Source organism: Eleutherodactylus coqui, chromosome 11 (assembly GCF_035609145.1).
Source record: "Eleutherodactylus coqui strain aEleCoq1 chromosome 11, aEleCoq1.hap1, whole genome shotgun sequence".
NCBI lineage: Eukaryota > Metazoa > Chordata > Amphibia > Anura > Eleutherodactylidae > Eleutherodactylus > Eleutherodactylus coqui.
The window spans coordinates 130,990,083-131,017,958 of record NC_089847.1 but is presented as its reverse complement, the minus strand read 5'-3'; the positions used below and the strand labels follow the sequence as shown (position 1 = coordinate 131,017,958).

Sequence of the window (27,876 nt, the reverse complement as noted above, 5' to 3'; positions counted from 1 at the left end):
TCATAGAATTCTGCACTTCAGTATATAGGATTTTGTATTTATTTCAGGTCTGTAAAGAATGATGTAACATTTAGGGAAAAATATGCAGCCCAAAAGTCCAGCATTACAGGCCAGGATAGCAAATATCTCCATGGCCACCATGTATTTGCCTTTGGTGCTGAGATAAGCCGGGATCGTGGCTATCCAGACACTGCAGAACACCAGCATGCTGAAGGTGATGTACTTGGCCTCATTAAAACTGTCCGGTAATGTCCTGACTACAAAAGCTGTAATAAAACTAACAGCGGCCAGAATCCCCATATAACCCAGGACAGAGTAGAAGCAAAGATCTGACCCTTCATTACACTGAACTACCATTTGCTCTTTATAAGAGTGTGTGTCCAGCTCCTGGAAGGGGGGAGAGAAGGTCACCCAACTCATACAGAGAATAACCTGGACAGAGGAGCAGATCAGGAGCACACAATTAGGTAGCTTTACTCCAGTCCATCTTCTCCACACACTTCCAGGCTTGGTGGCTTTGAACGCAATGCAAACCATTAGGGTCTTGGCCAGCAATGAAGAAACGGATACTGAGAGTAATATTCCAGTACATATCTGGCGTAACATGCAGGTTCCATCTACAGGACGGCCGAGGAAAAAGAAGACACAGAGGAAGCTCAACATGATGGAGACCAGAAGGACAAAGCTCAGGTTCTTGTTATTCGCTCTTACAATCGGGGTGTCCTGATATTTAATAAAAATCCCCAATATTCCTGCTGTCAGTGTAATAAGTAATATGGATCCGGATAGAACAATCACTGATATCACATCATCAGAGTAAGAGAGAAATTCTACCAGTTTGGGAATACAATGCGTCTTGTTCTCATTTGGCCACTCATGGTCGGGACATCTCCTGCACTTTTCACTGTCTATAGGAAATAAAAGCTCATAACATCACATAATATGGCAACAACAAAACATGCAGGGCTTAATAAGCATCAGTACAATACTTGGCAACCCCGTAAGCCTTTATTAAGCTCCTTGCTACCTTTGCACCCTACCGGCACCTCACGATCAAATCATGGAGAGATTGAAGGGGTAATAAAGCTCCCAGCTAACAGCTTAGATGCCTCAATCAACACTGACCACAACATCTAAATCGTTAAATGCTAGCAATCACTGTTATCGCCGATTGCAGCCATTAAAATAGGGTGTCAATTATTTTAAACAGCCGACACTTGTCAAGTATGGACTGAGCTTGGCTCCCGAGTTCATTCCATATCCTGCCATTGTAACACCCTAATACACTAACAGTTGGTATGGCTGGAGCTGGAACTATGGAACTCTGCTATAGAATAACAAGGGAGCTGGTTGTACACCACACTCTACCTTGGCTAGGAATAACTCGCTGAACACTCCTCCTCGGTGACTACGGGAACTGCAACCTCTCCTCACATACTCCTGGTTGAGTCTGCTAACTGCTCTGCGTCACTTCCTTTTATCATCTCTCTCTCTACCGGCCCACTTCCATACGGACTTGTATGTTGTTTCCCGCCCTTGGGGCTCTGCACCAGTGAAATTAAATCTGACTGTCAGTCAATCAGAGGCCAGCTGACATCAATGATGAGCTCTAGCTTATAGCAGAAGAGGAGACACAGGGTCTCTCCCACAGACGGCACCTCCTGTATCCATGGACAGCATACAGACAGGTGAGACAGGACAAGTGTGCTGCTAGTGTTCTGTAGTATCCGCTGGACCACTACACCATGACCTATGATATGATAGAGGCTTAAACCTTTCCAATCCAATTTCCCTGCCACCCACAAACTCCCCACCTCTTATTTAAATTGGGAGGGGAAAATGCGTTGTGGATTCTTTGCAATTATTTTATTACCATTTTCTTGTGCCATTTACTGTAACATACATATGCAGAACAGCCTTCAGCATCAGAGGGCAGTCTTGTATGCTGTTAGAAACATGTGTTTAACCTCATCTGATAAGGGAGCTATGTAGGGAAAGCCTAACGTCGGACGAGGGCCAACACTAGATTGGAAGCGGTTAACAGGATAAGAATAGCTGACCAGATGCAACATAAATGACATATTTGTAAAACATTTAGATAGGAAACAGAAGAAAAAGAAGAAGAAATACTTACCAGATGTGTTTGATATTTCTCCTTCAAAACATGGTATGCACTCATAACAACAAGAACTCCTTTCCCTGAGTACATGTTTTCTACTTCCTGGTAGACAACTTTCTGTGCACCGGGCCTTTGGTATCTGGACAAAAGAGACAACATAGTCTCTTAATTCTTTTAAATTAAGAAACTTTACTCCCTACCTTAAACCCCATGGCCTTCCTTACACTTAGAATTCAGGCTGTTCTTAATAATCAAGGAAAGCTTTTTCTGATGACCTCCTTCACAGCAAAATCTTTAATTTCTCTATCCAGGAACCAATCGCTTCAAAATGTCAATCACATATTCCACAGCTTGGGAGAATTGTCACACACCAAGTATAGTAATGAGTAAACTTTTGTAAAGTTCAGTTCCACCAGATTGAAAAGTTGCCTTTGGTCCAAATTAGTTTGAACCAAACCTGAACCTCACCAATACCCCTAAAACTGGTGTATAACACTGTCTAAGAGCCATAAAAGCCCCGCATAGCACTACTAGGTCACCTAGGAGTGTATCTAATTACTTTTGAATTGTTTTAAGGCAAAGTTATTGAAGAAAGAAGAAGAAAAAGAAGAAAAAAGAAGATTAATTTTTAGAGATGAGCAAACGTACTCATTGAGGGCGATTTCGCAATCGAGCACCGCCCCCCGAATCTTTTCGCCCGAGTAGTCAGTTACTCGAAAAAAGCAGTGCTCGATTGCGAAATCACCCTAAACAAGTCTGTTCGCTCATCTCTATTAATTTTCCTTCTTTTAACTTCTCCTTCTTTGTCCTTATACTTTTCCTTCTCATTTTTCTTTTATTCCTTTGTCACCTTTTTTTAAATAAAGGAAGAAGAATTTTAGTAGGTTTGGCCGAGACAACGTTTAGCAAAATTTGTGAGCCAGGCTGTAGACCTACAAGAATTGACCAAAGAATCTAAAAAAGCCAAAACTAACTAGCATAGACTTTTGTTGACACTTTGCACAAATAGTCATCAGTACTGGTGGTGAGGAACTGTAAATGCGTCACAAAAGTCAGCACCACAGATGATGTAGCTGGAGCTACAGATGGTGTTCACTCAGTTGGTCAGATGGAAAAGGTAGTCAATTTGCAAGTGAAAAGTATATATGAATCCTTGATTTTATTTTTCCCAACTGTAATGTAATGACTGTTGTAAGGCAACTTTTCCAGATATTTAATTGAATATTTACAACCATGTCAAATCACAATCTGCTCACTTAAAGTATACAGCACACATTTTGCAAGAGCTGGGATAAAAATAAAATGGAAGATTCATATATACTGGATGTAACCTTATTATATACAGTCTTTGAATCTATAAAAGGCTGTGAATAAGTCTTCTTCTTATATAAAAAGGAGCGATCTATGGGATTATCAAGTTCAAATCTATTGCATAATGTATAAAATTCAGCCTGCAGTATAATTATTTTATATATAACTATGAGTTCTACTTACAGATAAGGGGAACTACTATGGAGAACAGATTAGCTAGCTTAGCAAACCTCTATATGGACTGGTGGGACACATTCATCTTCCTAGGAGAATAGATTTGGGTGAGTCAGGTATTATGGCAGAAATTCATAGACCATATTTTCTTCATATGGGAGGAAGCGGATTTCTCCAGATATATTCCTTAGTGCACTAAGTAATGATGACTTTCATCTTTATTTCACCCCTATCATTAATACTAGTGTGACAAATTTTCTTGATTTAATTTTTTTTGTGGATTACCATTGATTACTGATTTAAAAATTACGATAAGTCAATTGACGAGCAGTTTCATTTTGATGATCAGTTGTCACTTCCCACAAAGTTATTAAATATCCTGAAGATTTAGGTTAGGAGAATAAGACAAAATTGCATGCAGACTTAAGAGTATATAGAAGAAGCAAATATTTTAGAAAGGAAAGCCAGACAAGGGCTGAAGGGCTAGGGGTAAGCCAGCCTGACATGGCCTGGGGGCTGGAGAATTGAGAAAGGAGGGTGTTAGAGGCATTAGGGGCACAAAGAGCCCAGGGCAAGGTATGTTATAGGCCTCTCCAGCACTACGTGGCCACTCTCGTGGCAGCCAACAAATTGTGTCCCAACCGACCTCCCTAATTTTTTGGTATGGTAGCAGTTGAGGTGTTCTTTTTCTTCAGAGAATCAGGTGTGTGTGACTGGTGTTTGTGTGATTGTCACTTCAGCAGTGGTCTGGGAAGCTTTTGAGTTGGTAATAAATTGTGGGGGTAATTCATAGTGGCTATGTTTCCCCAAGATTTTACTATGTAAGTCTTGTACTTGGACTGTCTTACTTTGCACTCCAGCTGGATGATGTCCTAAGGAGTGGATATATATTTTAAAACAGCCATCTATGCTTGCTTGTGGTGCCTGTAAAACTGCAGGAAGCACTTTTTTTCTCAAAGTTGAAAAAACCCTTTAGGGAAGTAGTGAACAACAATCTCTGATGAAGAGAGGGGAGTGATCTAAGTGGTGCTTAGCCTTAAGAAACTGCATTGCAGGGAGAGAGAGCTGTCAGAGGAGTGAGGAGTCAGCTGAGAGACACGTGTGAGATGTGTCCTGTAGTGCCCCAGAATAGGGGTGCCTCCAACACTTCAATCTCTGTCTTCTGTGGTGTGTTTATGTGTTTGTACTGTTGGATGTGATAGACTGTGTTGTTATGTCTATTGGCTCTGTCTGGGTCAATGTTAGGTCATTTGTCTGGTGTCTGTGTTATCCTAACCTTATGTGTCTTGCCAGTTACCATGTCAGTTACCCTAAGCATGCCTAGGATTGGCTAGGTAGCTCACCCATAGCTCGGGTTTGATTATGAGTGCAACTATAAAAATGTAGAGCATGGGATGAGAGGAGGGACTTTAGATAACAGAGTAGGAGAGGTGTGTGTGTGGAACTAAAGAAGAGTTCAAGTAGAGCCTAAGAAAGCTGGGCTCAAGTCAAGCTCCATAGGCCAGAGTGGAGTCTTTTTCATTCCTGCTGGAAGAAGAATCCCAGACCGGGCAGACCCCTTGAAGCTCAGAGAAGAGAAAGTCTTTTCAAGTTATAATCCTGAAATTTGTATATGTGTTTGTTGTTAAAGGCTAAACTGTTGGAATTACTACTAATAGGAAACTATAACGTTGGAACTGGTTTTTGAAATCTTTGCAAATGTGGAGTAAACTGTATACCTTCGGTTTATGTTATCAAAGCTGGTGTGGACTCTTTATTTTTGACCAACCAGATAATTTCTACTCAAAGGTACTGGCATCACGAGAACAATTCAATTTACTCGCTATTGTTACTGTTATCTCTACTTGCCACTGTGTGCAGCTGGGCCAGGCTGCTTCTAAATACTACGGTCTAGTACGGTAGAGCCACCATTGACAACCATCTTATTTCCCCACCAGCGCCCCAACAAAGGTATGCACTCGGCTGTCACAATGTGTCCTAGAGATTTTGTGCCTGTTAGAGAGTGCTAGTGGCACGAGAAAGGAAGAAACCTGAACTGAGAAGTGCGGCCTCATAATCAGAACCAACATTGCTGATAAAACAAAGCTGCAGGGACGACAGAGAGACTGCTACAGAGAGTTTACATCATCCTGCAGCTGTGTGGGGTAGCCCCAACAGATGTCCAAACACACTTCACCTATGCTACAGTACCAATCACACTAGAGATATATGTAAGTGAGGTGGGTCCTCAGAAAAAAAACAATGTGTGCCCACAGGCAGTGACTGAAGCGCAGTCCTGCCTGTTAAAATACATAAGCTCAGGCCAATGCCAGAGAAATGCATATTCATCCACCAGTTGTAGACAAGAGTTTGAATAACATTTGCATTAATTTCAGACTGTGTGCAGGTGACCTCCACTGCTGGGTTAAAACATTCAGTGGTACTACTTTGTGTTTTATTGCTACACTTTGTGATTTGTAAAAGATTGTTATTCTGCACACATTAGAGCATATATCCTTAGGTAGAGTTAGTGAGATTATCGAACATTTCTGTAATAACTTCATACTTTATCTATTAACAGAAGCTTCCATTCCTAACCTATTCCCAAAATACATTTGTTAAAATAAATATATATGTATCTTTGCAGGCCACATCATACTCTGGTTCCCGTGACACCTGTCCCTACCTGCAACAGTAGCTCAATATTTTCTTAGCTTTTTTGTGACTTTGTTCCAGAAACCAGGGGTGGTCACAGAGCTCAAACTCTGCTGATTGGACAGTGGTGGTATCTCCTTGGAAATTGCCACAAATGCCTAAAGCCCCATTTACACAAGACGAAGGTCGGGCAAACTATGCCCGACACTTGTCTCCGCTTGTACTCTCTCCCATGCTGTTGCACAGGAGCGAGTATCGTTGACTCGCAGCATGGCAGCTGGAGGAGATTTCACTCCTCGCTCTCCAGTGGCTATTTACAGTGAATGATCATCGTTCAGGATTTTATTCAGCATAAACAGTGAGCAAAGATCCTGAATGGGGAGAAAGGAGAGAAATCTCCTCCAGCTGCCTTGCCCCTGTACTGCCGCTCTGTCAGAGAGCCAGTGACACTCGCTCTTGTATGACAGCGTAGGAGCGAGTATGTGCGGGGACAAGTGTCGGGCATTATTTGCTCGACATTCATCTTGTGTAAATGGGGCTTAAGATTAGATGATACCATTAAGGAATACTTTGGGTTAAAGCATTAGAGTTAGTTCTTGTAGATGCCAATTATTTGTTCAGATTCACTGAAGAAATGTCAAAACTTAACTCACAAAGTTTCATGATGATGATACATTACCTCATTGTTGATAGTTTTCCACTGAATTAAGCTTTCATTGATTTGAATGGCTTTTAAGCTGGGCATATGTGAAAATTCAAGTGAAATGCAGGGAACAATACTTGAGAACAATGTTTTATTGACTATAATGTAGTTATGAATTTCGTAGTCTTCTGAGATTTCTCCATTTCTCTGGAAAACCAGTTCACCAAAAAGTTCTAGATACATCAAAGTATGATATACCTTTGGAATAAAAGGGAAACAAATCTATAACCACACATTGAAACATATAAAAACAGTGAAATAGAAAAGCCTCAAGGAGTATATGGTACTTTTTCTACACAATCGTACCATTTTGCATGCTTGACATATATGGTTTGCTGCAACAATGGCAACCATTACCCATAGCAGCTGCTAGGGACAAATTATAGGTAAGGCACATTGGTACCTGCCCAAGGCCCTCCACCACCCAATCTTCCTGATGGCAATATGGTGATCCTCTCCAGTTGAAAAGAGGTAGAGTTCTACCCTGGCTCCATAACACTCACAAACTATAGTTGAAAGAACTATTGTATTTCTTGCTTTCTTTCTTATATGTGGATTTTGTAGGATGTCAAGTCCATATCCCCACAGTGTTCCAAGAGGCTCCTGCAACCCTAATTAATCCCTAGAAACAGCTATGAGAACTACCACAAGAGGGAAGCTGATGACCGAAATAAAACTAGACTTTCATTCACCCAGGAAAAAGAATCTAAATAATAATAATCTTAATAATAATAATCTTCATTTATATAGCGCCAACATATTCCACAGCGCTTACAAGAGAAGACCATGGTTACATGAAGTAATCAATTGATGGAAACCGTAGGCGTGAGGGTCCTGATATGTCTTGGAGGCAGAAATGAGAGGTTTGAATTAAAGGGGCAATTAGTCTGATTTAGTTAGCAGGGTAATGGGCGCTGGCTGGGTGGTAAATTAAGATGAGGGAAGCAATGTAGGGTGGGGCGGTGCTATGGAGGGCTTTGTGGATAAGGGTGGTGAGTTTAAATTGTATTATGTATTTGACAGGCAGCCAATGCAGTGACTGGCACAGGGCAGAGGCAGCTGAGTAGCGGCCGGACAGGAAGATGAGCCTGACTGCTGCATTCAGAATAGATTGGAGAGAGGAGAGTCTGGTGCACAGGAAGCCCATCAGCAGCAAGTTGCATAACTCGAGCCAAGAGTGGATGAGGGCAACAGTAAGCGTTTTTATCGTGTCCACGCCCCACCACCTGCGCTAGCGACCCTCTTCCCTCACACCTCCTCTTCCCTCACACTATCATATCCCCAATGCTAAAGAAACTAACTCTTGACTCGACCGATGCTGCCAACTACCGACCCATCTCCAACCTCCCCTCCATCTCCAAACTACTAGAACACCTATTTTACTCCGGCCTTAAAAGCTATCTCTCAGAAAACTCTCTTCTTGACCCCCTACAGTCGGCTTCAGCTCCCTACACTCGACAGAAACTGCCCTGACTAAACTGTCAAACGACCTCCTGACGGCCAAATCGAAGGGCGACCACTCCCTACTGATCCTCCTCGATCTCTCTGCAGCATTTGACACTGTTAACCCAAAACTCCACCTCAGTATGCTTTGCTCCATTGGACTAAAGGATATTTCTCTCTCCTGGTTCTCCTCCTACCTATCCGACCGCTCCTTCAGTGACTGCTTTGCTGGCTCTACCTCCCCTCCTCTTCCCTTTGCTGTTGAGGTCCCCCAGGGCTTGGTTCTCGGCCCTCTCCTCTTCTCCATCTACATAGCCCTATTGGACAAACCATCAGGAGATTTGGCCTTCAGTACATTCTCCATGCTGACGATACCCAGTTATACACCTCTTCCTGTGACATCACAGCAACATTCCTCCAGAACGCCACTGACTGTCTGTCCTCTGTCTCTAACACTATGTCCTCTCTCTACCTAAAACTGAACCTCTCAAAAACAGACCTTCTCCTGTTTCCACCCTCTACTAACTGACCTCATCATGACATCTCCATTTCAGTGTGTGGCACCACCATAACTCCCAGACAGCATGCCCTCTGCCTTGCCGTGGAAGGTCCACCACGACTGGAGCTGCTCTTACTGAGGGCTTCTCCATTCTGCGAAATCAAGGGTGTTAGTGGGGGACTCCGCTCTTTGACATGCGCATGCTCTAATAGGGCAAATGAACAGGGTTGCGAACAGGGGTTTACTGGACATTGAACCCACCAGGAAAAATTGCAATGGGCCAGTGCAGGTGCTGATGTATTGTGGTGGAAGTGCTCTAAGCTGAAAAACAACAAAACAGTTATACTTACCTACTTCACTCTCCCCTCATAACATTTGCAATACACACCCCACAATGCCCCAGCTCACTCACAATCACACGACAAACATGTAATTCCATCGGCCAGGCGTTGGCCACATCAACACTGAGGCAGGGAACTGGCCATAGCGATCGTGTTACCTGGAAGTCAGCCAGATTCCAGTGTAGTATGTACTGCAGAAGCCAGGAGCGATGTAGTGAGTATAACTGTTTTGTTACTTTATTGTTTATAATAGTTATTTCTACTAAATGGTATTGGGGGGAGGGGAATGAAGCCTTATTACTTAAAGAGGCATTATTTAAGGGTGCCAAGTGGGACATTTATTATTTAAGGGGGCATAAGCCACATTATTTATTAAGGCATTATTAAAGGCATTATTTATTGCTTAAAGGGTCATCTCTGCTTACTGGGATCACAAGGGGCATTATTTATTAATTACGGAGGTCATGAGGGGCATTATTTATTCATTGTCTTGCCCATAAGGGACATTATTTTTTCTTTAAGGATTAGTGAGGGGCAATTATTTATTACTTAAGCGAGCTATGAGGGTTATTACTACTAAACATGGCCATGAGAGGTATTATTTATTATTTAATGGGGCCATAAATTACATTTTAAGGGAGCCATTACTTATTATTTAATGGGGCGATAAATTTAACTATTTATTACTTAAGATGGCCATAAAGGAGTATTAGTTATTACTTAAATGGCGATAAGGAGACCACAAGGAGAATTATTACTAAATGTAGGCAGTGAAAGGCATTATTACTGTGATTGGGAAATTGAGTCAAAGTTGTCTGTATGTCAAATTCTGCAGAGACTAGTTGTGACTAAGAGGAGTCATCATGATGGTCTGGGCCAGGTGGAAAAGAAAAGTGTACAACTTCTGTCAGAGGGGACACCACCTGTGATCACTGGGTATAAAGGTACTGTAATCACTTATACAGTCTGCAGAGCATCTGCAAAGAGCTGATATCTACTTCTATATGTTCACTGTATGGAAGATAATATTGTTCTTTGTATATTTTAACAGTATGGTGGTATTATGTGATCATGATTTGGGGCATATTATTAGACCCTCATATACAGTTGTTATTGGTAATATCGATCTTTGTAGTGGTCTTTATTCAATTGCAGTAGGATGGTATTATTCCATCAGTACATAGTTGTAAAAATAGTGATCATAGTGTGGTGGTATTATTTGGCTCAAATATAGGGGTTGTTATTGGTAATATTGACTTTTGTAGTGGACTTTGTTTAGTAGCAGTTGTTAGGTGCACTGTTCAGACACAATCTTATGCTTCTGTGTCTGGCAAATATGGGCGTCGTCCCATTCTCTCTGTTTCCTGAGCTTATATTCACTCTCTTCCAGCACTCCTAGGGTTAATAGCTTCTGGTCTCCTGTTAAGCTGATGCTCCTTTTCCAATCACCATCCTATATAGCTGCCCTGGGCCTTTCAGACCTTGCTACAGTGTAGTTGGGAGTTTGATCCCTTCACTTCATGTCCAGCCGCTGGAGTTGTACCTGCCTGGCACTTTAAAAAAAAAAAACAGAATGTTTAGGGCATGGACTGTGGGCCACAGCCAACATGTATTTCCTCTCACGTAACCTCAGCTATCCGGGGCACTGCAATGGGATTTCCTTATGTACTGTCTGTGTGTTCCTGCTAGCCACCCATGCTGTAGGTGCACACAGACTTGCCATAGCGGAGTTGTACCTGCCTGGCACTTTAAAAAAGCCCAGAATGTCTAGGGCATGGAGTGTGGGCCGCAGCCAACATGTATTTCCTCTCACGTAACCTCAGCTATCCGGGGCACTGCAATGGGATTTCTTCATGTACCATCAGTGGGTTCCTGCTAGCCATCCATGCTGTGGGTGCACACAGACTTGCCATAGCGGAGTTGTACCTGCCTGCCCCAAAAACACTGACAGACTTGGGTAGGGTGCAGAGAGCAGATGGTTTACCCCTTGCGTTGTCGATGAGGTATCCGACACCCAAACAGAATGAGTAGTGTGTGGACACATGGAGTCCCCATTGCTATGTCGCTCGCAGCACCTTGGGCCACACAAGGTGTTTGCTGGGACAGAGGCAGACCCAGGGCCCGCTCACATACTTCCCACACAGAGTATTGCTGCATTGTGGAGATGTGTAGAAGTGCTGGGCTGGCAGCGGTGTCCCCTTTATGCCCACGTTTGCAGCTCCTGACGGAGGTGGAAAAGGATTGGAATGAAGATCGAACGTCAATCTATTATCAATTCTCATCAGCATTGTGGGCTATCGCCCCCCCCATCCTTTCGAAGAGGGTTGCTGCCTGGCCCTGCCAACCCTCTGCAGTGTGTGCCTCCGGTTCCTCCTCATGGCAGATGCACTTATAAATAGACATGAGGGTGGTGTGGCTTTGACTCCAGTGTGTGGCATGAGGGCAGCTGAAGGCTGCGCAGGGGCACTTTTGTGTGCGCTGCAGGTGCAGGGTCGTGCGGGGGGGTTGGGCAGCATGTAACCCAGGAGAAGAGGCAGCGGTGTGTCCCACAGGCAGTGATTGTGCTTGGCTGGAGGTACTGTGGTGCTTAGCTAAGATGTGCCTTGCTAATGAGGGTTTGTCTGAAGTAAAAATTGTTAGGGGGGGGGGGCACTCTTGCCGATATTGTGGCTTAATAGTGAGACCTGGGAACCTGAGATCCGTTTCTGTGTCGTTTCCATCACTTTCGTAGGTTTCGCAGATTTTCACAAATGAAGACCTTAGCGAGCATCGGTCATATATAAAAATGCTTGAGTTGCCCATTGACTTCAATGGGGTTCGTTACTCGAAACGAACCCTCGAGCATCGCGGAAAGCTCGTCCCGAGTAACGAGCACCCGAGCATTTCAGTGCTCGCTCATTTCTACTGTCCACCACTGTCGTGTCACCCGCGGGGATGAAGAACCCATCTGCTGCATGCGGCAGATGTTTCTTCATTCCTGCAGAGAATAAAGAATTTCCTGCAGCACCTGTCACAGATGTGAAAGATGCGGCAATGGAATTCTAAATCCCGGCGGGGAATAAAGAATTCCCTTACTGCAGCTGTCACAGATGACAACTGTGCTAGAGGATCCAGCTGCCGGCACCCCATAATTTTTTTTCAGGGAAGAACTTTAAATATAAGCCCTTCCCTGAAAAACAAGGAAAACAGGGGGGGGGGGGGGGGAAACACATACTCACCTTCCTTCAGCTGCCGGGACTCAGCCGCGTCCTCTCTGTGCTGTTCCCGGCTCTGCAGTGAAGGTCTTGAGCAGGTGGGAAATTAAAATCCCCGCCTGCTGAAAAAGGACACGGGGATGAAGAACACATCACAGTTTAGATAAGGTAAACACATCATAGTTTAGATTTAGATAAAACGCACAGGACACAAAGGCTCTGTGAGGAACAAATGAGTGCCAATAAGGAAACCAATGTGTTCCCAGCCTTGTAAGAACCAATAGAAATAATGCCTGCCTGCCCGTATCCTAAAGCATATTGGCTTGTCCATTTACGGGACAGGGGTGAGGACACAAGATAGAGTTAGTACTAGTAGGAGAACAGGACCAAGATGATATCAGGTCTCTGTAGATCCTAGTGTGAGGGAATTAAACCAGACAAAGAGCTCTAAGATACATATGGGGTCAGTGTGGTTAAATATAAAATCTGGGTAATTCCTGAATAAGATCGGAATCTGTATGGTCCAATAGAAAAGTTCTTATGTGGCTCAACGCGTCAGAAGTAGAGATGAGCGAATGTACTCGTTTCGAGTACTTACGCACCCGAGTACCGCCATTTTCGAGTACTTCAGTACTCGGGTGAAAAGATTTGGGGGGCGCCGGGGGGCGGGGAGAGGCGTGGCGGTGCGCGGGGTAGCAGCGGGGAACAGGGGGGAGCCCTCTCTCTCTCCCTCTCCCCCCCACTCCCCACTGCTACCCCCCGTGCCGCCACGGCGCCCCCCGAATTTTTTCGCCCGAGTACAGAAGTACTCGGAAATCGCGGTATTCGGGCGAAAAAGGGGCGTGGCCGAGCACGTTCGCTCATCTCTAGTCAGAAGCCCTTCAAAAAGATAAACCATAAATGTGTATGATATAGGAATTCTGATATGTGTCCCACTAATGAACCATAAAAATAGCCCAAAGGTAATTAGAAAAATCAGGAGAGTGCCTAGTAGGTACTAGGCCACCTAATAGATCCTAGAGATAGCTTAGGAGTAGTTTAGGATTAGGGATAATGCCTAATAGTGGTAGGGAATAGTTCCCCGGGTGGGATCTGTTTTTGTGTAAAAAATTGCATATGTCACCCTACGGGCTACATTTGCCCAAAAATATACATAGGGGGCATGGAGATAGAGACCCACATTATCCATTTGGCAAAAGAAAAAGAACCCTTTTCTGCGAGTGTATTAACAGCCGGGTTTGTTGTCAATAATAGCAATACCTAGCTAATGAATGAGATTTGTTGTTAAGAAAACCAAAAAACAATAAAATCAGAGACCCTAGCAGCATCCCCAGCCCTGAACCAAACTATTCATTTGCTTGGTTTACTAAGTGCCTGCCAGTGTAGACCAGTATTTATGTTGTCTGTTGATACAAGCCGCACGTTTTCAGATTTTAGTGATCTATTATTAAAAGTTACGTTTTAAAGGAGTTTAGCCTTTCTCTACTCCCCTGCGTCTGTGATTTCCTATCATGTATATCTACCTCAAGGAACAAAGTAATGAGACATACAGGATATGTAATGAAAACCTTGTCTACAAGAAATAAACTGTCCTATCTATTTGAAAGTTAACCTCCTGCCTTCTGGCCACCACTGTTAATATCTGCACTGAGGCACCACACTACGGTCCACGGGAAAGGAAAATTTTTACTTTATTTTTCCTATTTTTATTATTATTTTGTCTGGCACGAGTTTCGGCCCATATGCGTACTGGCTTAATGAACTTGACAACTACTACCGGTACCTTACCCTATCCTACCTCATGGGTAGCCCTGTGGAAAAGAAACGCTCAACCAGGCAACCATTCACACTGCATTGATTTTCTTCCCCGGCAGACATCTATTCATGGCCAGCTGTCACCCCATCAAACACCCCCCTCCATAGCCGAGGCCTGGCTCGGGTGCTGCACAGACATACACTGAACAGGTCATTGTTCCTACCTAATGTCTGCTCATCTCACAGATAGAAGGAAACCCCACTTAGAAGATCATGCATGTATAGATAAAACAAAAAGCTAGTTCAAGCATTTGCTCTAATTCTGTTGAATATTCATCTTTTTATTATTTGTATTCCTGTCTCTATTTTTTATCTTATCTATCATCTGTTATGTACATATAGCACCCATCATAGTCATTTCTGGCGAAGGGGCGGCTCCCCAAAATGCATTAAATATTTGCAGTTTTTTTTTTTTTTAACCTATAGTAAAGAAGAATCAGGTAAAACTACCGACTTGAATACCATTTCATGAGAATTGTGCCTCAATGTCCACAAATTTTCACAATTCCCTTCATCTTTTGTGCGATAATCGTTGCGTCTAAGCGTGCAGTCATCGTGCACTTTTTGTGCACTGCTCGTTGGTCCTTGAATTCAAGTCAGCCTAAAATTCATTGTGCTGCCTTTTTAGGACTGCTCGCTGAGTTCTCCGCAGGTAGTGCTGATAGTATTGTTATAGCTATTTAACCCATCGGGGAAACAATAGAGCTGAATCAGATAAGAGACCTCCAGCTATTAATGGCATTCAGATAAAGGCTTTATTTGCGCGCTAATAAGTTACGAAGTAGCTGAGTTGCTACTTAATAGTTTATGCAAAATGATCACTCAAATCGTTGTTTGAACGTTTTTTGAGCGATCATCGCTCTTTGTAAATGGGCCTTTACGCTCTGTTACAAATGGTTTGGCTTTAGTAGACAGGCAGCACCTTAGTTTTTTTTCCGCTATTTCTTCCTATAAGGAAAACTATTTGTCCTGTACAACAGCAACAAAAGGATCTCCATTCCTTATTTACTGCCTTTGGATTTCTTAGGCCTATGGCTGCCATGTCTACACATCGACGTCCCATGGTTGCATTTGCAATCTAACCACCTAGATGCCATGATTGCTATTGACTGTGGCATTTAGGGAGTTAAATGACTAGGAGTGTAGCTTTGATACTGGTCATCACAAAGAGAGACCAGCTGTCAGTCAACACAATACTCTTGTGCTAATTACTTGGGTGCTGGACCCTTGATTTAAATGTCCATTAGAGATGAGCGAGCACACTCGTCCGAGCTTGATGCTCGTTCAAGCATTAGGGTACTCAAAATGCTCGTTACTCGAGACGAACACCACCCGGTACTCGAGTCAATTGCATTTACTTCCCCGCATGTTTAGCGCCATTCTCTAGCCAATAAACATGCGGGGAAGGCATTACCACTTCCTGCTGTGATGTGCCACCCCTCCCCCCCCCCCACAGTAGTGAGTGGATGAAGAGATAAGGTGACCGCCAAACTGGTCCCGCCCGCGGCTCGCCTCAGACACACACTGGCAGAGGTTAGGGAAAGTGCTGCTGCTGATATAGGGAAAGTGTTAGAGTAGGATCCTGTCTTCAAGAATCCCAAAGGTCCTTGTTAAGGCTACTCTTCATAGTGTGCATTACTGTTGTGGCTGGCTGGGAGCAGTAGTGCACCATTTTTTTTAAAGCATCTCGGGCTGTGCAGGCCATTTCAACTATAGCGTTCTCAGTCTGCAGTGTATTCTACAGAGTATAGGGAAAGTGCTGCTGAGATAGGGAAAGTGTTAGAGTAGGATCCTGTCTTCAAGAACCCCAACGGTCCTTCTTAGGGCTACTCTTTATAGTGTGTATTACTGTTGTGGCTGACTGGGAGCAGTAGTGCATCAATTTTTTTTTTTAAGCATCTCGGGCTGTGCAGGCCATTTCAGCTATACTGTTCTGTGTGTGCAGTGCATAAGGCAGAGTTTAGCAAAAGAGCTGCTTATATAGGGAAAGTGTTAGAGTAGGATCCTGTCTTCAAGAACCCCAACGGTCCTTCTTAGGGCTACATCTGACTGTGTGCATTATACTTGTGGCTGGCTGAGAGTAGTAGTGCATCAATTTTTGTATTACGCACCTAGGCTTGTTCCCAGCCTTTCAGTAATTGCGTTCTCAGCCTGCAGTCCTGTACAACCAGCTCTCACCCTGAAACTGCTATCTAATATTTCCTACCTACTGCGAACGACTTCAGTTATACTGTTCTGTGTCTGCAGTGCATTAGACACAGTGTAGGGGCACAGCCACTTCTATAGGGAAAGTTATATACACTATACAGTCCTCCTGATCCTCCGTGCAAAAACCCCAAAGCTCCTTCTAATGGCTACATCTGACCGCGTGCATTATAGTTGTGGCTGGCTGGGAGTAGTAGTGCATGAATTTTTGTATTACACATCTAGGCCTGTTCCCAGCCTTTCAGTAATTGCGTTCTCAGTCTGCAGTGTATTTTGCAGAGTTTAGGGGCAAAGCTACTTATATAGGGAAAGTGTTAGAGTAGGATCCTGTCTTCAAGAACCCCAACGCTCCATCTTCAGGCTACATCTGACCATATGCATTATAGTTGCGGCTGGCTGGGAGTAGTAGTGCATCAATTTTTGTATTACACATCTAGGCCTGTTCCCAGCCTTTCAGTAATTGCATTCTCAGCCTGCAGTGCCGTATAACCAGCTCTCACCATAAATTTCTCTCTAATATTTCCTAGCCTACTGCAAACGACTTCAGTTATACCGTTCTGTGTCTGCAGTGCATTAGACAGAGGTCTGACCGCTAAACAGTACTGTAATATTTCCTGGGCCATTGCAAAGTATTTAAGCTCTGCCGCTTTGCAGAGCGTCTCACAATACCTTTTTCCTTGGTGGGGTTAAGATAGCCGCAGTTACCAGCACTATCCACTGGCTTTAGAGTCTTCTCCCACTTCATATAGCCTCTATTATCTACAAGTCTCGGTGAGCGGTGAATTAGCCACAGTTGTCAGTGCTGTACAGTGGGGTAATTTATTTGGGCCCTGCTCTATTCTTAATCCGCCATGATGAAGAGTAGGGGTAATGGTCGAGGACATGGACGTGGACGTCCAAGTGAGGGTGTGGGCACACGCCGAGTTCCTGGTCGTGGTGAATCACAGCCAGCGGCTGCGGGACTAGGAGAGAGGCAAGTTTCTGGGCTCCCTAGCTTCATATCACAATTTACGGGTCCGCGTGGTAGACCATCATTACAAACAGAGCAGTGCAAGCAGGTCCTGTCGTGGATGGCAGAAAATGCATCCAGCAATGTATCGACCACCCAGTCTTCTACGCAGTCCACTACTCCAAGCCTAGGGACTGCAACTCTGAATCCTCCGGCTGGCAGACTCTCAGGAACTGTTTTCGGGTCCCTGCCATGAATCGGAAAAAATGGTTCCTCTCTCACCTAAGGAGTTTGTCGTGACCGATGCCCAACCTTTGGAAAGTTCCCGGATGATGAGGCTGGGGACTTCCGACAACTGTCTCAAGAGCTTTTTTGTGGGTGAGGATGATGAGACACAGTTGTTTGTCAGTGAGGTAGTAGTAAGGGCAGTAAGTCCGAGGGAGGAGCGCACAGTGGATTCGGAGGAAGAGCGGCTGGACGATGAGGTGACTGACCCCACCTGGTTTGCTAAGCCTACTGAGGACAGGGCTTCAGAGGGGGAGGCAAGTGCAGCAGCAGGACAGGTTGGAAGATGCAGTGGAGTGGCCAGGGGTAGAGGCAGGGCCAGAGCGAATAATCCCCCAACTGTTTCCCAAAGCACCCCTTCGCAGCCAGTCTCCGTGCAGAGTGCTAGGTGTTCAAAGGTGTGGATGTTTTTCAATGAGAGTGCGGACGATCGATGTACTGTGGTGTGCAAACTGTGTCGCACCATGATCAGCCGGGGAGCCACCACTACCAGCCTCACCACCAGCAGCATGCGCAGGCATATGATGGCCAAGCACCCCCCAAGGTGGGACGAAGGCCATTCACCGCCTCTGGGTCACACCACTGCCTCTTTCTCTGTGCCCCAGTCTGCCACACAGATCTAATCCCCCTCCCAGGACACAGGCACAAGCGCCTCCCGGCCTGCACCCACACCCTCACCTCCACAGTCCTCCACTCCATCCTGCAATGTCTCTCAGCGCAGCATTCAGCTGTCGCTAACACAAGTGTTGGAGCGAAAGCGCAAATACGCCACCACCCACCCGCATGCATAAGCTGCAAACGTGCACATTGCCAAATTAATCAGGCTTGTGGAAACGGAGACTTTCAAAAATATGATGGCGGCAGCGGTCCTGCGCTACTCGGTTCCCAGTCACCACTATTTTTCCCGGTGTGCCGCCCCCGCCCTACACCAGCACATGTCCAGCAACATAAATCGTGCCCTCACCAATGCGGTTACTGGGAAGGTCCACTGAACCACGGACACGTGGACAAGTACTGGCGGGCAGGGCCACTATATCTCCCTGATGGCACATTGTGTGAACTTGGTGTAGGCTGGGACCGAGTCAGAGCCTGGGACCGCTCACGTCCTACCCACACCCAGAATAGCGGGTCCTACCTCGGTGCTGGTATCTGCAGAGTTTTATGCCACCTCCTCCAAACCCTCCCCCTCCTCCTCCGCCACCTCTACCTCTCAATTAAGAAGTGTGAGCATGTCGGCACAGCGGTGGGCAAGTGTCAGCAAGCCGTGCTGAAACTAATCAGCTTAGGTGACAAGAGGCACACGCCCCCCGAGCTGTTGCAGGGTCTGACAGAGCAGACCAGCCTCTGGCTTTTGCCGCTGAGCCTCCAACCAGGCATGGTCGTGTGTGAAAATGGCTGTAACCTGGTAGCGGCTCTGCAGCTTGGCAGCCTCACACACGTGCCATGCCTGGCCCATGTCTTCAATCTGGTGGTTCAGCGGTTTCTGAAAAACTTCCCCCTCTTGTCTGACCTGCTCAGCAATGTGTGCCGCGTCTGCGCACATTTCCGCAAGTCCTCTACGGACGCTGCCACCCGGAGGACCCTGCAACATCGATTTCAGCTGCCAGAGCACCGACTGCTGTGCGACGTGCCCACATGCTGGAATTCTATGCTGCACATGTTGGCCTGGCTGTACGAGCAGCGTAGAGCAATAGTGGAATACCAGCTGCAACATGGGAGGCGAAGTGGTAGTCAGCCTCCGCAATTCTTTACTGAGGAGTGGGCATGGATGGCAGATATCTGCCAGGTCCTCGGAAACTTTGAGGAGTCTACCCAGATGGTGAGCGGTGATGCGGCAATCATTAGCGTTACCATCCCCCTGCTTTGCCTGCTGAGATGTTCGCTGCAAAGGACACGGGGATGACAATATGTAGCTTGATAGCCAGACCACCCTAATGTCTATCTCAGCGCGTTTTGGAGAAGAAGGGGGAGGGGGAGGAGGAGGAGGGGAAGAGACAGCTGGGCACACTGCAGAGGGTACCCATGCTGCTTGCCTCTCTACTGTTCAGCATGTATGGGCTGAAGAGGAGGAGGAGGATCCTGAAAGTCATCTTCCTAGTGAGGACAGCGATGTGTTGCGTACTGGGACCCTAGCACACATGGCTGACTTTATGTTAGGCTGCCTTTCCCATGACCCTCACGTTAGACGCATTCTGGCCAACACGGATTACTGGGTGCACACCCTTCTCCATCCACGACATAAGTAGAACCTTTCCACTCTCATTCCCGAAGAGGAAAGGGGTACGAGAGTGATGCAATACCACAGGGCCCTGGTGGAAAAAGTGATGCTAAAGTTCCCATCTGACAGCGCCAGTGGCAGAAGACGCAGTTCCGAGGGCCAAGTAGCAGGGGAGGCGCAGAGATCAGGCAGCATATCCAGCGCAGGCAGGGGAACACTCTCCAAGGCCTTTGCCAGCTTTATGGCTCCCCAGCAAGACTGTGTCATCACTCTCCAGTCAAGGCTGAGTCGGAGAGAGCACTGTAAAAAGATGGTGAGGGAGTATGCAGCCGATCGTACCACTGTCCTCCGTGATGCCCCTGCTCCATACAACTATTGGGTGTCAAAGCTGGACACGTGGCACAAACTTGCGCTGTACGCCCTGTAGGTGCTGGCCTACCCTGCCGCTAGCGTCTTGTCAGAGAGGGTGTTTAGTGCAGCCTGGGGGAATCATCACGGATAAGCGTACTCGTCTGTGAACTGCCAGTGCCGACATGCTTACACTCATAAAGATGAACAAAGGCTGGATTTCCCCAGACTTCTCTCCACCGGCAGAAATGCATCCTCTATCACCACAAAAAAAGGGGGAATCAGCTTTGTCAATCACTCTCGGATATTATTACTCCTCCTACGCCTCCTCCTTAAACAGCATGTCATCACGCTGAACTGCCAATTTTTCTGCGGCCCAAAAGGCTCTGTTTAAAAATGCTTTAAAATTCTTTCCAAAGTTTCAAAAGTATTGATACTTTAACAGAAACCAATTTTTTTTCATAGGGCTGCCTGCAGGCTCTGTTACAAATTAAGCAACAGCAAGCTGTATCTTTAAAAAATGTTTGTGGGTTTCACCTGCCATCGCGGTTGAGCAATTTTTCAGGGGTGGACTTGTACTCTTCGTACACCAATGTTTCAGGGGTTCGCCTACACTCTTGCTACAGAATGTTACTGGGGTCCGCCTATACTCTTGGTGCACCAATGTTTCAGGGGTTTGTCTATACTCTTGCTACAGAAATGTTACAGGGGTCTGCCTATACTTTTGCTACAGAAATGGTACTGGGGTTTGCCTATACTTTTGCGACAGAAATGTTACTGGGGTTTGCCTACACTCTTGCTACATAAATGTTACAGGGGTCTGCCTATACTTTTGCTACAGAAATGTTACTGGGGTCCGCCTATGCAGTTTCTACTGAATGGTTTAAGGGGTCCGCCTATACTTTTACTATAGAAATGTTACAGGGGTCTGCCTATACTTTTACTACAGAGGTCTGCCTATACTTTTGCTACAGAAATTTTACAGGGGTCTGCCTATACTTTTACTACAGAAATGTTACAAGGGCCTGCCTATACTTTTGCTACAGAAATAGTACTGGGGTCCACCTACACTCTTGCTACAGAAATGTTACAGGGGTCTGCCTATACTTTTGCTACATAAATGTTACTGGGGTCCGCCTATGCAGTTTCTACTGAATGGTTTAAGGGGTCCGCCTATACTTTTACTATAGAAATGTTACAGGGGTCTGCCTATACTTTTACTACAGAGGTCTGCCTATACTTTTGCTACAGAAATTTTACAGGGGTCTGCCTATACTTTTACTACAGAAATGTTACAAGGGCCTGCCTATACTTTTGCTACAGAAATAGTACTGGGGTCCACCTACACTCTTGCTACAGAAATGTTACAGGGGTCTGCCTATACTTTTGCTACAGAAATGTTACTGGGGTCTGCCTATACTTCTGCTACAGAAATGTTACTGGGGTCTGCCTATACCTTTGCTACAGAAATGTTACTGGGGTCCGGCTATACTCTTGGTACACCAATGTTTCATGGGTTCGCCTATACTTTTGCTGCTGAAATGTTACTGGGGTCTGCCTATGCATTTTCTACTGAATGGTTTAAGGGGTTCGCCTATACTTTTACTACAGAAATGTTACAGGGGTCTGCCTATACTCTTGCTACAGAAATGTTAGAGGGGTCTGCCTCTACTTTTACTACATAAATGTTATAAGGGTCTGCTCCTAACTTTGCTACAGAAATGTTACTGGGGTCCGCCTACACTCTTGCTACAGAAATGTTACTTGGGTCTGCCTGTACTTTTGCTACAGAAATGTTACTGGGGTCCGCCTATACTCTTGGTACACCAATGTATCAGGGGTACGCCTATACTCTTGCTGCAGAAATGTTACAGGTCTCTGCCTATGCTGTCGGTGCACAAAGAATTCCCATCATGGTAATTTACCTGTCTGGCACAAATACACTGATTGACTAGGGCAGAAATGTGGGCCAAGGCCGAGGTCCTTGGCGGGGTGAAACTCTGCCATGTTTGGGCACTCTGATTTCCACCTTTGTAATACCATCTTTGTGCACTGACAGCATAGGCGAGCCCAAGGAACTCAAAGACTTCCCCTTGTTGTGTTGAGCTATCTGACACCTACACAGAATGAATAGTGTGTGGACACATGGATTTCCCATTGCTATGTAACTCGCGGCACCTTTGGTCACAGAAGGTGGAGGCTGGGACCGAGTCTGACCCAGGGCCCGCTCACGTACTTCCTAGACAGACTATTGCGGGTCCTATCTCGGTCATGGTTTCTTGGCCTTGTTATGCCACCTCCTTCCCCTGCCTGGGGTCTGAGGATCAGTGCTGGGAAACATGTATTTTCTATCATGTTACTTGAGACACTGGTTTGGGCCAAACAAAAGGAGCGTTACTGCATTAATGAGACGTTCACAGCTGCACTAGGATCCGAGTCCGCTTTATGCCCATGATTACTGAGGGTGTAAGCCGAGGTTGAGTTCCTTGGCAGGGTAAAATTGCCTTGTTTGGGTGCTCTGATTTCTTTATGTGTAATACTTTCCTTGGGTTCTTTGGGCTCGTCTATGCTGTGGGTGCACAACGACTTCCCATTGCGTTGTTTTACCTGTCTGACACAAACACCCTGACTTACTAGGGCAGAAATGTGGGCCAAGGCCGAGGCCCTTAGCAGGGTGAAACTCTGCCATGTTTGGGCACTCTGATTTCCTCATGTGTAATACCATGCTTGAGTTCCTTGGGCTTGCCTATGCTGTGAGTGCACAAAGACTTCCCATAGTGGTGTTTTACCTATCTGGCACAAATACACTGACTGACTAGGGCAGAAATATGGTCCGAGGCCGAGGCCTTTGGCGGGGTGAAACTCTGCCATGTTTGGGCACACTGATTTCTTCTTGTGTAGTACCATCTTTGTGCACCGACAGCATAGGCAAGCCCAAGGAACTCAAAGACTTCCCATTGCGGTGTTGAGCTATCTGACACCTACACAGAATGAATTGTGTAGGGACACATGGATTTCCCATTGCTATGCAACTCACGGCACCTTGGGTCACACAAGGAGGAGGCTGGGACCGAGCCTGACCCTGGGCCTGCTCACGTGCTTCCCACATAGAGTATTGCTGCATTGTGGGGATGTGTAGAAGGGCTGGCACTTGAGTCCCCTTTATGCCCACGTTTGCAGCTCCTGACAATTTTGTGACGGAGGTAGCACAGGATTGGAATGATGATCATACGTCAATTTATCATCCATTCTTAACAGCATTGTGGGCTATCGCCTACACTTCAAAGAGGGTCGCTGCCTGGCTCTGCCAACCCTCTGCAGTGTGTACCTCCGGTTCCTCCTCATCCAGTACGCACTTATAAATAGACATGAGGGTGGTGTGGCTAAGAAGCGAGCATGTGGCAAGAGGGCAGCTGAGCGCTGTTAACGAAAACATTTGTGTGCGCTCTGGACGCAGGATCATGCGGGGGGGGGGGGGGTTGGACAGCAATGCCAGCATGTAACCCAGGAGAAGAGGCAGCGGTGTCACCCGCAGGCAGTGATTCTCCTTGGTTGCAGGTAGTGTGGTGCTTAGCTAAGATGTGCCAGCGCGTGTGCCTTGCTAATGAGGGTTTGTCCGAAGTAAATTGTTAGGGGGGTGAAGCCAGACTCTTGCCCCCATTTTGGCTTAATAGTGGGACCTGGGAGCCTGAGATGCAGCCATGCATGCTGCCCCTGCCCTTCCTTATCCATTTCTGTGGTGTTTCCATGACTTTCTGATTTTTTCTGGTGTTTGACAAGTCATGACCTATGCTGAGCATCGGTCCCATACAAAAATGCTCGAGTCGCCCATTGACTTCAATGGAGTTTGTTACTTGAAACAAGCTCTCCAGCATTATGAAAAGTTTGACTCAAGCAAAGAGCACCCGAGCATTTTGGTGCTCCCTCATCTCTAATGTCCATCATAAAGGCCTAAGATGTGCCAGTGCAGCGCCTGAGCTGTGGGTCTCGGCCTAGGAGACAGCAGGGATTAGAGTAGGGCCTTGTCACTGTGGCACTACCGTCTCCCACTCAAAGGGTAACCAGAGAACGAGCCCCAGGGGCCGAGGGCAAGCTATTAAAAGGGTTTGGTTGCTTACTTGATTCCATACACACAGGCAGTCATGAAAACATGCCATTGCCGGGAACAGTCGACAATGGGAACTTTACTTGAAGATACTTGCATCAGTTACAAGACTTTGGATGAAAAATAAGTGTAGGTGGAAAACTGTGATGAGGACAGGGCGGCAGACATAGAATGACACCGGCCCCACAGTCTACGTTATCTGTGCAGCACCACTCCTGGACAGGATACTCCATAGGAGAAACACGAACTCTCTACCAGTCACTCACATGACTTGTAGTACTGGAACTCTGCATAGCTGACTTCTGATTCAAACACACATTTGGGTAGGGGTCCTAGGGAAAGACTTCTAGGCAACCTCTCCTCTTCATCCATCTTCACCACATGCAGGTTGAAGGTACATGCATGTGGGCCACACTCCAAAGGCACACTCCGTACAGCTCCAAAAAGCCAAAAAAACAAATGCCAAAAGCTGAAAAGCTCCAATCATGCATCTTGCACACACATTTATATGACAAGGTCACATGACTTACAAGTTGCATTTCCAGACATAACCCAGACAGTAACCCATTCAGTGCTGCAGCTAGGCAATACACTTCATATTCATGCAGCATAAAACACACTGATAATATACATAAGCATTAGACTACATAGATCATGTAGAAAATAAGCCCTACCCTGAAAATAAGCCCTAGATACATTACATAAAAAAAGGAATACATTACCTCACAGGCTTGGTCCAGGTCCCTCCCGCTGCCCTCTGAAGCTCTGATGCACTTCTTGCAGTCCTCGGACGCCCACAGAACATCTCTTCCTGGTTATGGGATTTATAAATCCAACCTCCAGGAAGCTATTGGTGGCTGTGATTTGTTCATTGAGAGCTGCATTGATTAGTCGAGCAGCGGTCGAAGGACCAATAACAGCCATCATGTTGTGTAGGCGGGAATTATAAATTGGCCAATCAATGCCACAGCTCAGTGCATTGGAGCTCTGGAGAGCAGTGGGAGGGACTTAGACCTATAAGTATATTAAGACATACCCGAAAATAAGACCTAGCTCCTCTTTTGGGGCAAAAATTAATATAAGACAGGGTCTTCATTTTGGGAAAGCACGGTATAACAGGAGGCCACTTTGTAATTTTTTTTCAGGGCTACTTTGGGTTCCCAATTCCAGGCTGGCTGCAATATTGACAGAAACCCTTTAACCCCTTGAGTGGCACGCCCGGAAATTTTCCGGGACGAGCTCCACTGCCCATAGCAATATAGCCCGGGAGATTTCCGGGCTATGTTTCACTATGGGACCTGCAGAGCACACGTCTATAAGCTGTGGCATTTTGCTTTGCCTGTACAGACCCACACAGAATAGTGCAGGACCCTGAAAAACAGAAACAAGAAGATATTACCGATCTGCCGGAAATCTACCGCTTGTATTTTCAAACTTCTGCACTGCTTTATTTACAGGTTGCCATGGAGACCATCGGCTTGTCAGAAGCCAGCCGATGGTCTCTATGGCAGGGAGAGCAGGTGATTGGCTGTCAGAGGATAGCCAGGCACCAGCTCTTTCACAGCAGAGAATGGGGAAAACCTCTGATCTCTGCTGTGTGAACCCTTTACATGCCGCGATCTATGAGACTGCAGCACGTAAAGGGCTGACAGAAGGAGGGGGCTCCCTCTGTCAGAGGATAGCCGGGCACTCGCTATTACACTGCAGAGAATGGAGAAAACCTCCAATCTCTGCTGTTAACCCTTTACATGCTGTGGTCTATGCGACTGCAGCATGTAAAGGGCTGTCACCATCAGACCCCCAGAATGTGATCAGGGGGTCCTGATGGGTCTCTGTGGAAGTCCCCTAAAGGGACAAAACAAAATTTAAAAAGTAAAAAAAAATATTAAAAAAATAAAAACAATTTTCTCCCTTTTTTTTTGTATAAAATGAAAAACAAAATTACACATGTGGTATCCCTGCGTCGTAATGACCCAGAGAAGGAAGTTAGTACTGAGGTATTGCAAAAGAGCAGTAGATGAATGATCATTTGGTTATCATAACTTTAAAGGTGTCTGCTTTAGCAGACGTACTGAAACAATTGCCTACAAAGCTATTTGGACTGTCTTTTACTTAGTTGGTAGCAGGAATATCTTTGCTAACAGTTAGATTCAATTCTTTATATGCACAGTACAATTTAGATTAGCTTCTGCTGTGGTGCTTCACTCAGACTGCACTACAATATCCACTTGTCACTCACAATTCAGTTCTGTAAGTGATACCTGGAAGGACGCATGCAGAGACGATTCATCAGCACGATACCACTTACAAAAAATATATATATTATGCATATAGAGCCTCGTGTGGCGTAGAGTGTAAGCTCTCACTCACGACCTGAAGGTTGCAAGTTCAATCCCCAAATGGTTAGGGTAGTCGACTCAGCCTTCCATCCTTCCAAGGTCGGTAAAATGAGCACCCAGCTTGGTGGGGGATAATGGATAAAAAAAATTAAAAATTACCTGAAAGCACTGCATAATAAGTTGGCACTATACAAATAAGATTTATTTATATGAAAAATATGCTTTATGCAACCACATGACAACTTTGCACTGGGGTGTTCTGGTTCTGGGACAATACACATTGTGATAGTAGCCCCCACAACACTGGCTCTAAGCCAAATTGGTTTAGATTAATAACAAATCCATAATCAATGCCTTAACAAGTACAATATTTCACTAGACGTGTCTATTATGTCTTAGTGAATTACTCAGCAATAGTCATAAAACTTCTTAGAATTACTTATGCAAGCAATACATGCCCATAACTATTTATCATCTATGGAGTAACAAAACCAACTATGGCTATAATAAAAGGAACACGTAAGGGACAACTGAAGAAGACATAAACATTTTAAAACACTGTAACTTTCACTATAACTTATGTTCTCTAAATGGAGACGACCGACTCACCAGCTGTTTTATGCCACTAAACATATTTCTATCACTTACCTGGAATTGATAGGATGCGTCTGTTCTAGACCGGTTGTCTTGGGAATAGTGTATTTGATGTAGAGCGTTGACCATAATGTGCACTGCATTAAATACTGGGTCATAAATTGTATCATGCAAGTAATTCCAGGTATCCTTAATCCGCTCCCGTCCTGTGCAGTTGTGTAGGGATATATCATAAATCTTTTCATACAATGTATCTTTTTCTTTTTTTCCTGACGCACAGTGCAATATTGTCATCCACAGGTTCTCAAGTAACAGGTCTTCCGGATAGTTTAAAGGATAGAAGCCATCAATGAAATGCTTTAGGTTTGCATTGTGTTTTGAGAATGTTTTCAGGGACAAGCTTCCATTGAAGATCTCTGGATACTTCTCAATGAGAACAATATTTGGTCCCCAGGAAGGAGTGAAGATAATGGTCACATGACTGAGCCATTTACTTATAGGAGATTCGAATATCTGATCATGGTAGGTTCCACAAAGTATAATCACTTTAACAGGAATATTTTTTATTACCTCAATGACCTTTTGATAATTAGTGTTCAT

General features: G+C 45.3%; 1 protein-coding gene across 1 annotated transcript; it reads right to left on the bottom strand.

Annotated features, from left to right (window-relative positions):
• On the bottom strand, nt 1-27,876 carry LOC136581797 (vomeronasal type-2 receptor 26-like). Its single transcript, XM_066582420.1, has 4 exons — nt 27,331-27,876; nt 6,918-7,139; nt 2,135-2,258; nt 1-908 (listed from the first exon to the last, which is right to left on the bottom strand). The coding sequence occupies exons 1-4, from the start codon at nt 27,874-27,876 to the stop codon at nt 1-3; spliced, it is 1,800 nt and encodes a 599-aa protein (XP_066438517.1).

Coding starts and splice junctions, on each gene's coding strand:
- LOC136581797 (XM_066582420.1), bottom strand. CDS start 27,876: ATGAACACTAATTATCAAAAGGTCATTGAGGTAATAAAAAATATTCCT. Junction 2,259..6,917: donor GGAAAACTATCAACAATGAG/GTAATGTATCAT, acceptor TCTTTTGTCCAG/ATACCAAAGGCCCGGTGCAC. Junction 909..2,134: donor AGAAATATCAAACACATCTG/GTAAGTATTTCT, acceptor TATTTCCTATAG/ACAGTGAAAAGTGCAGGAGA.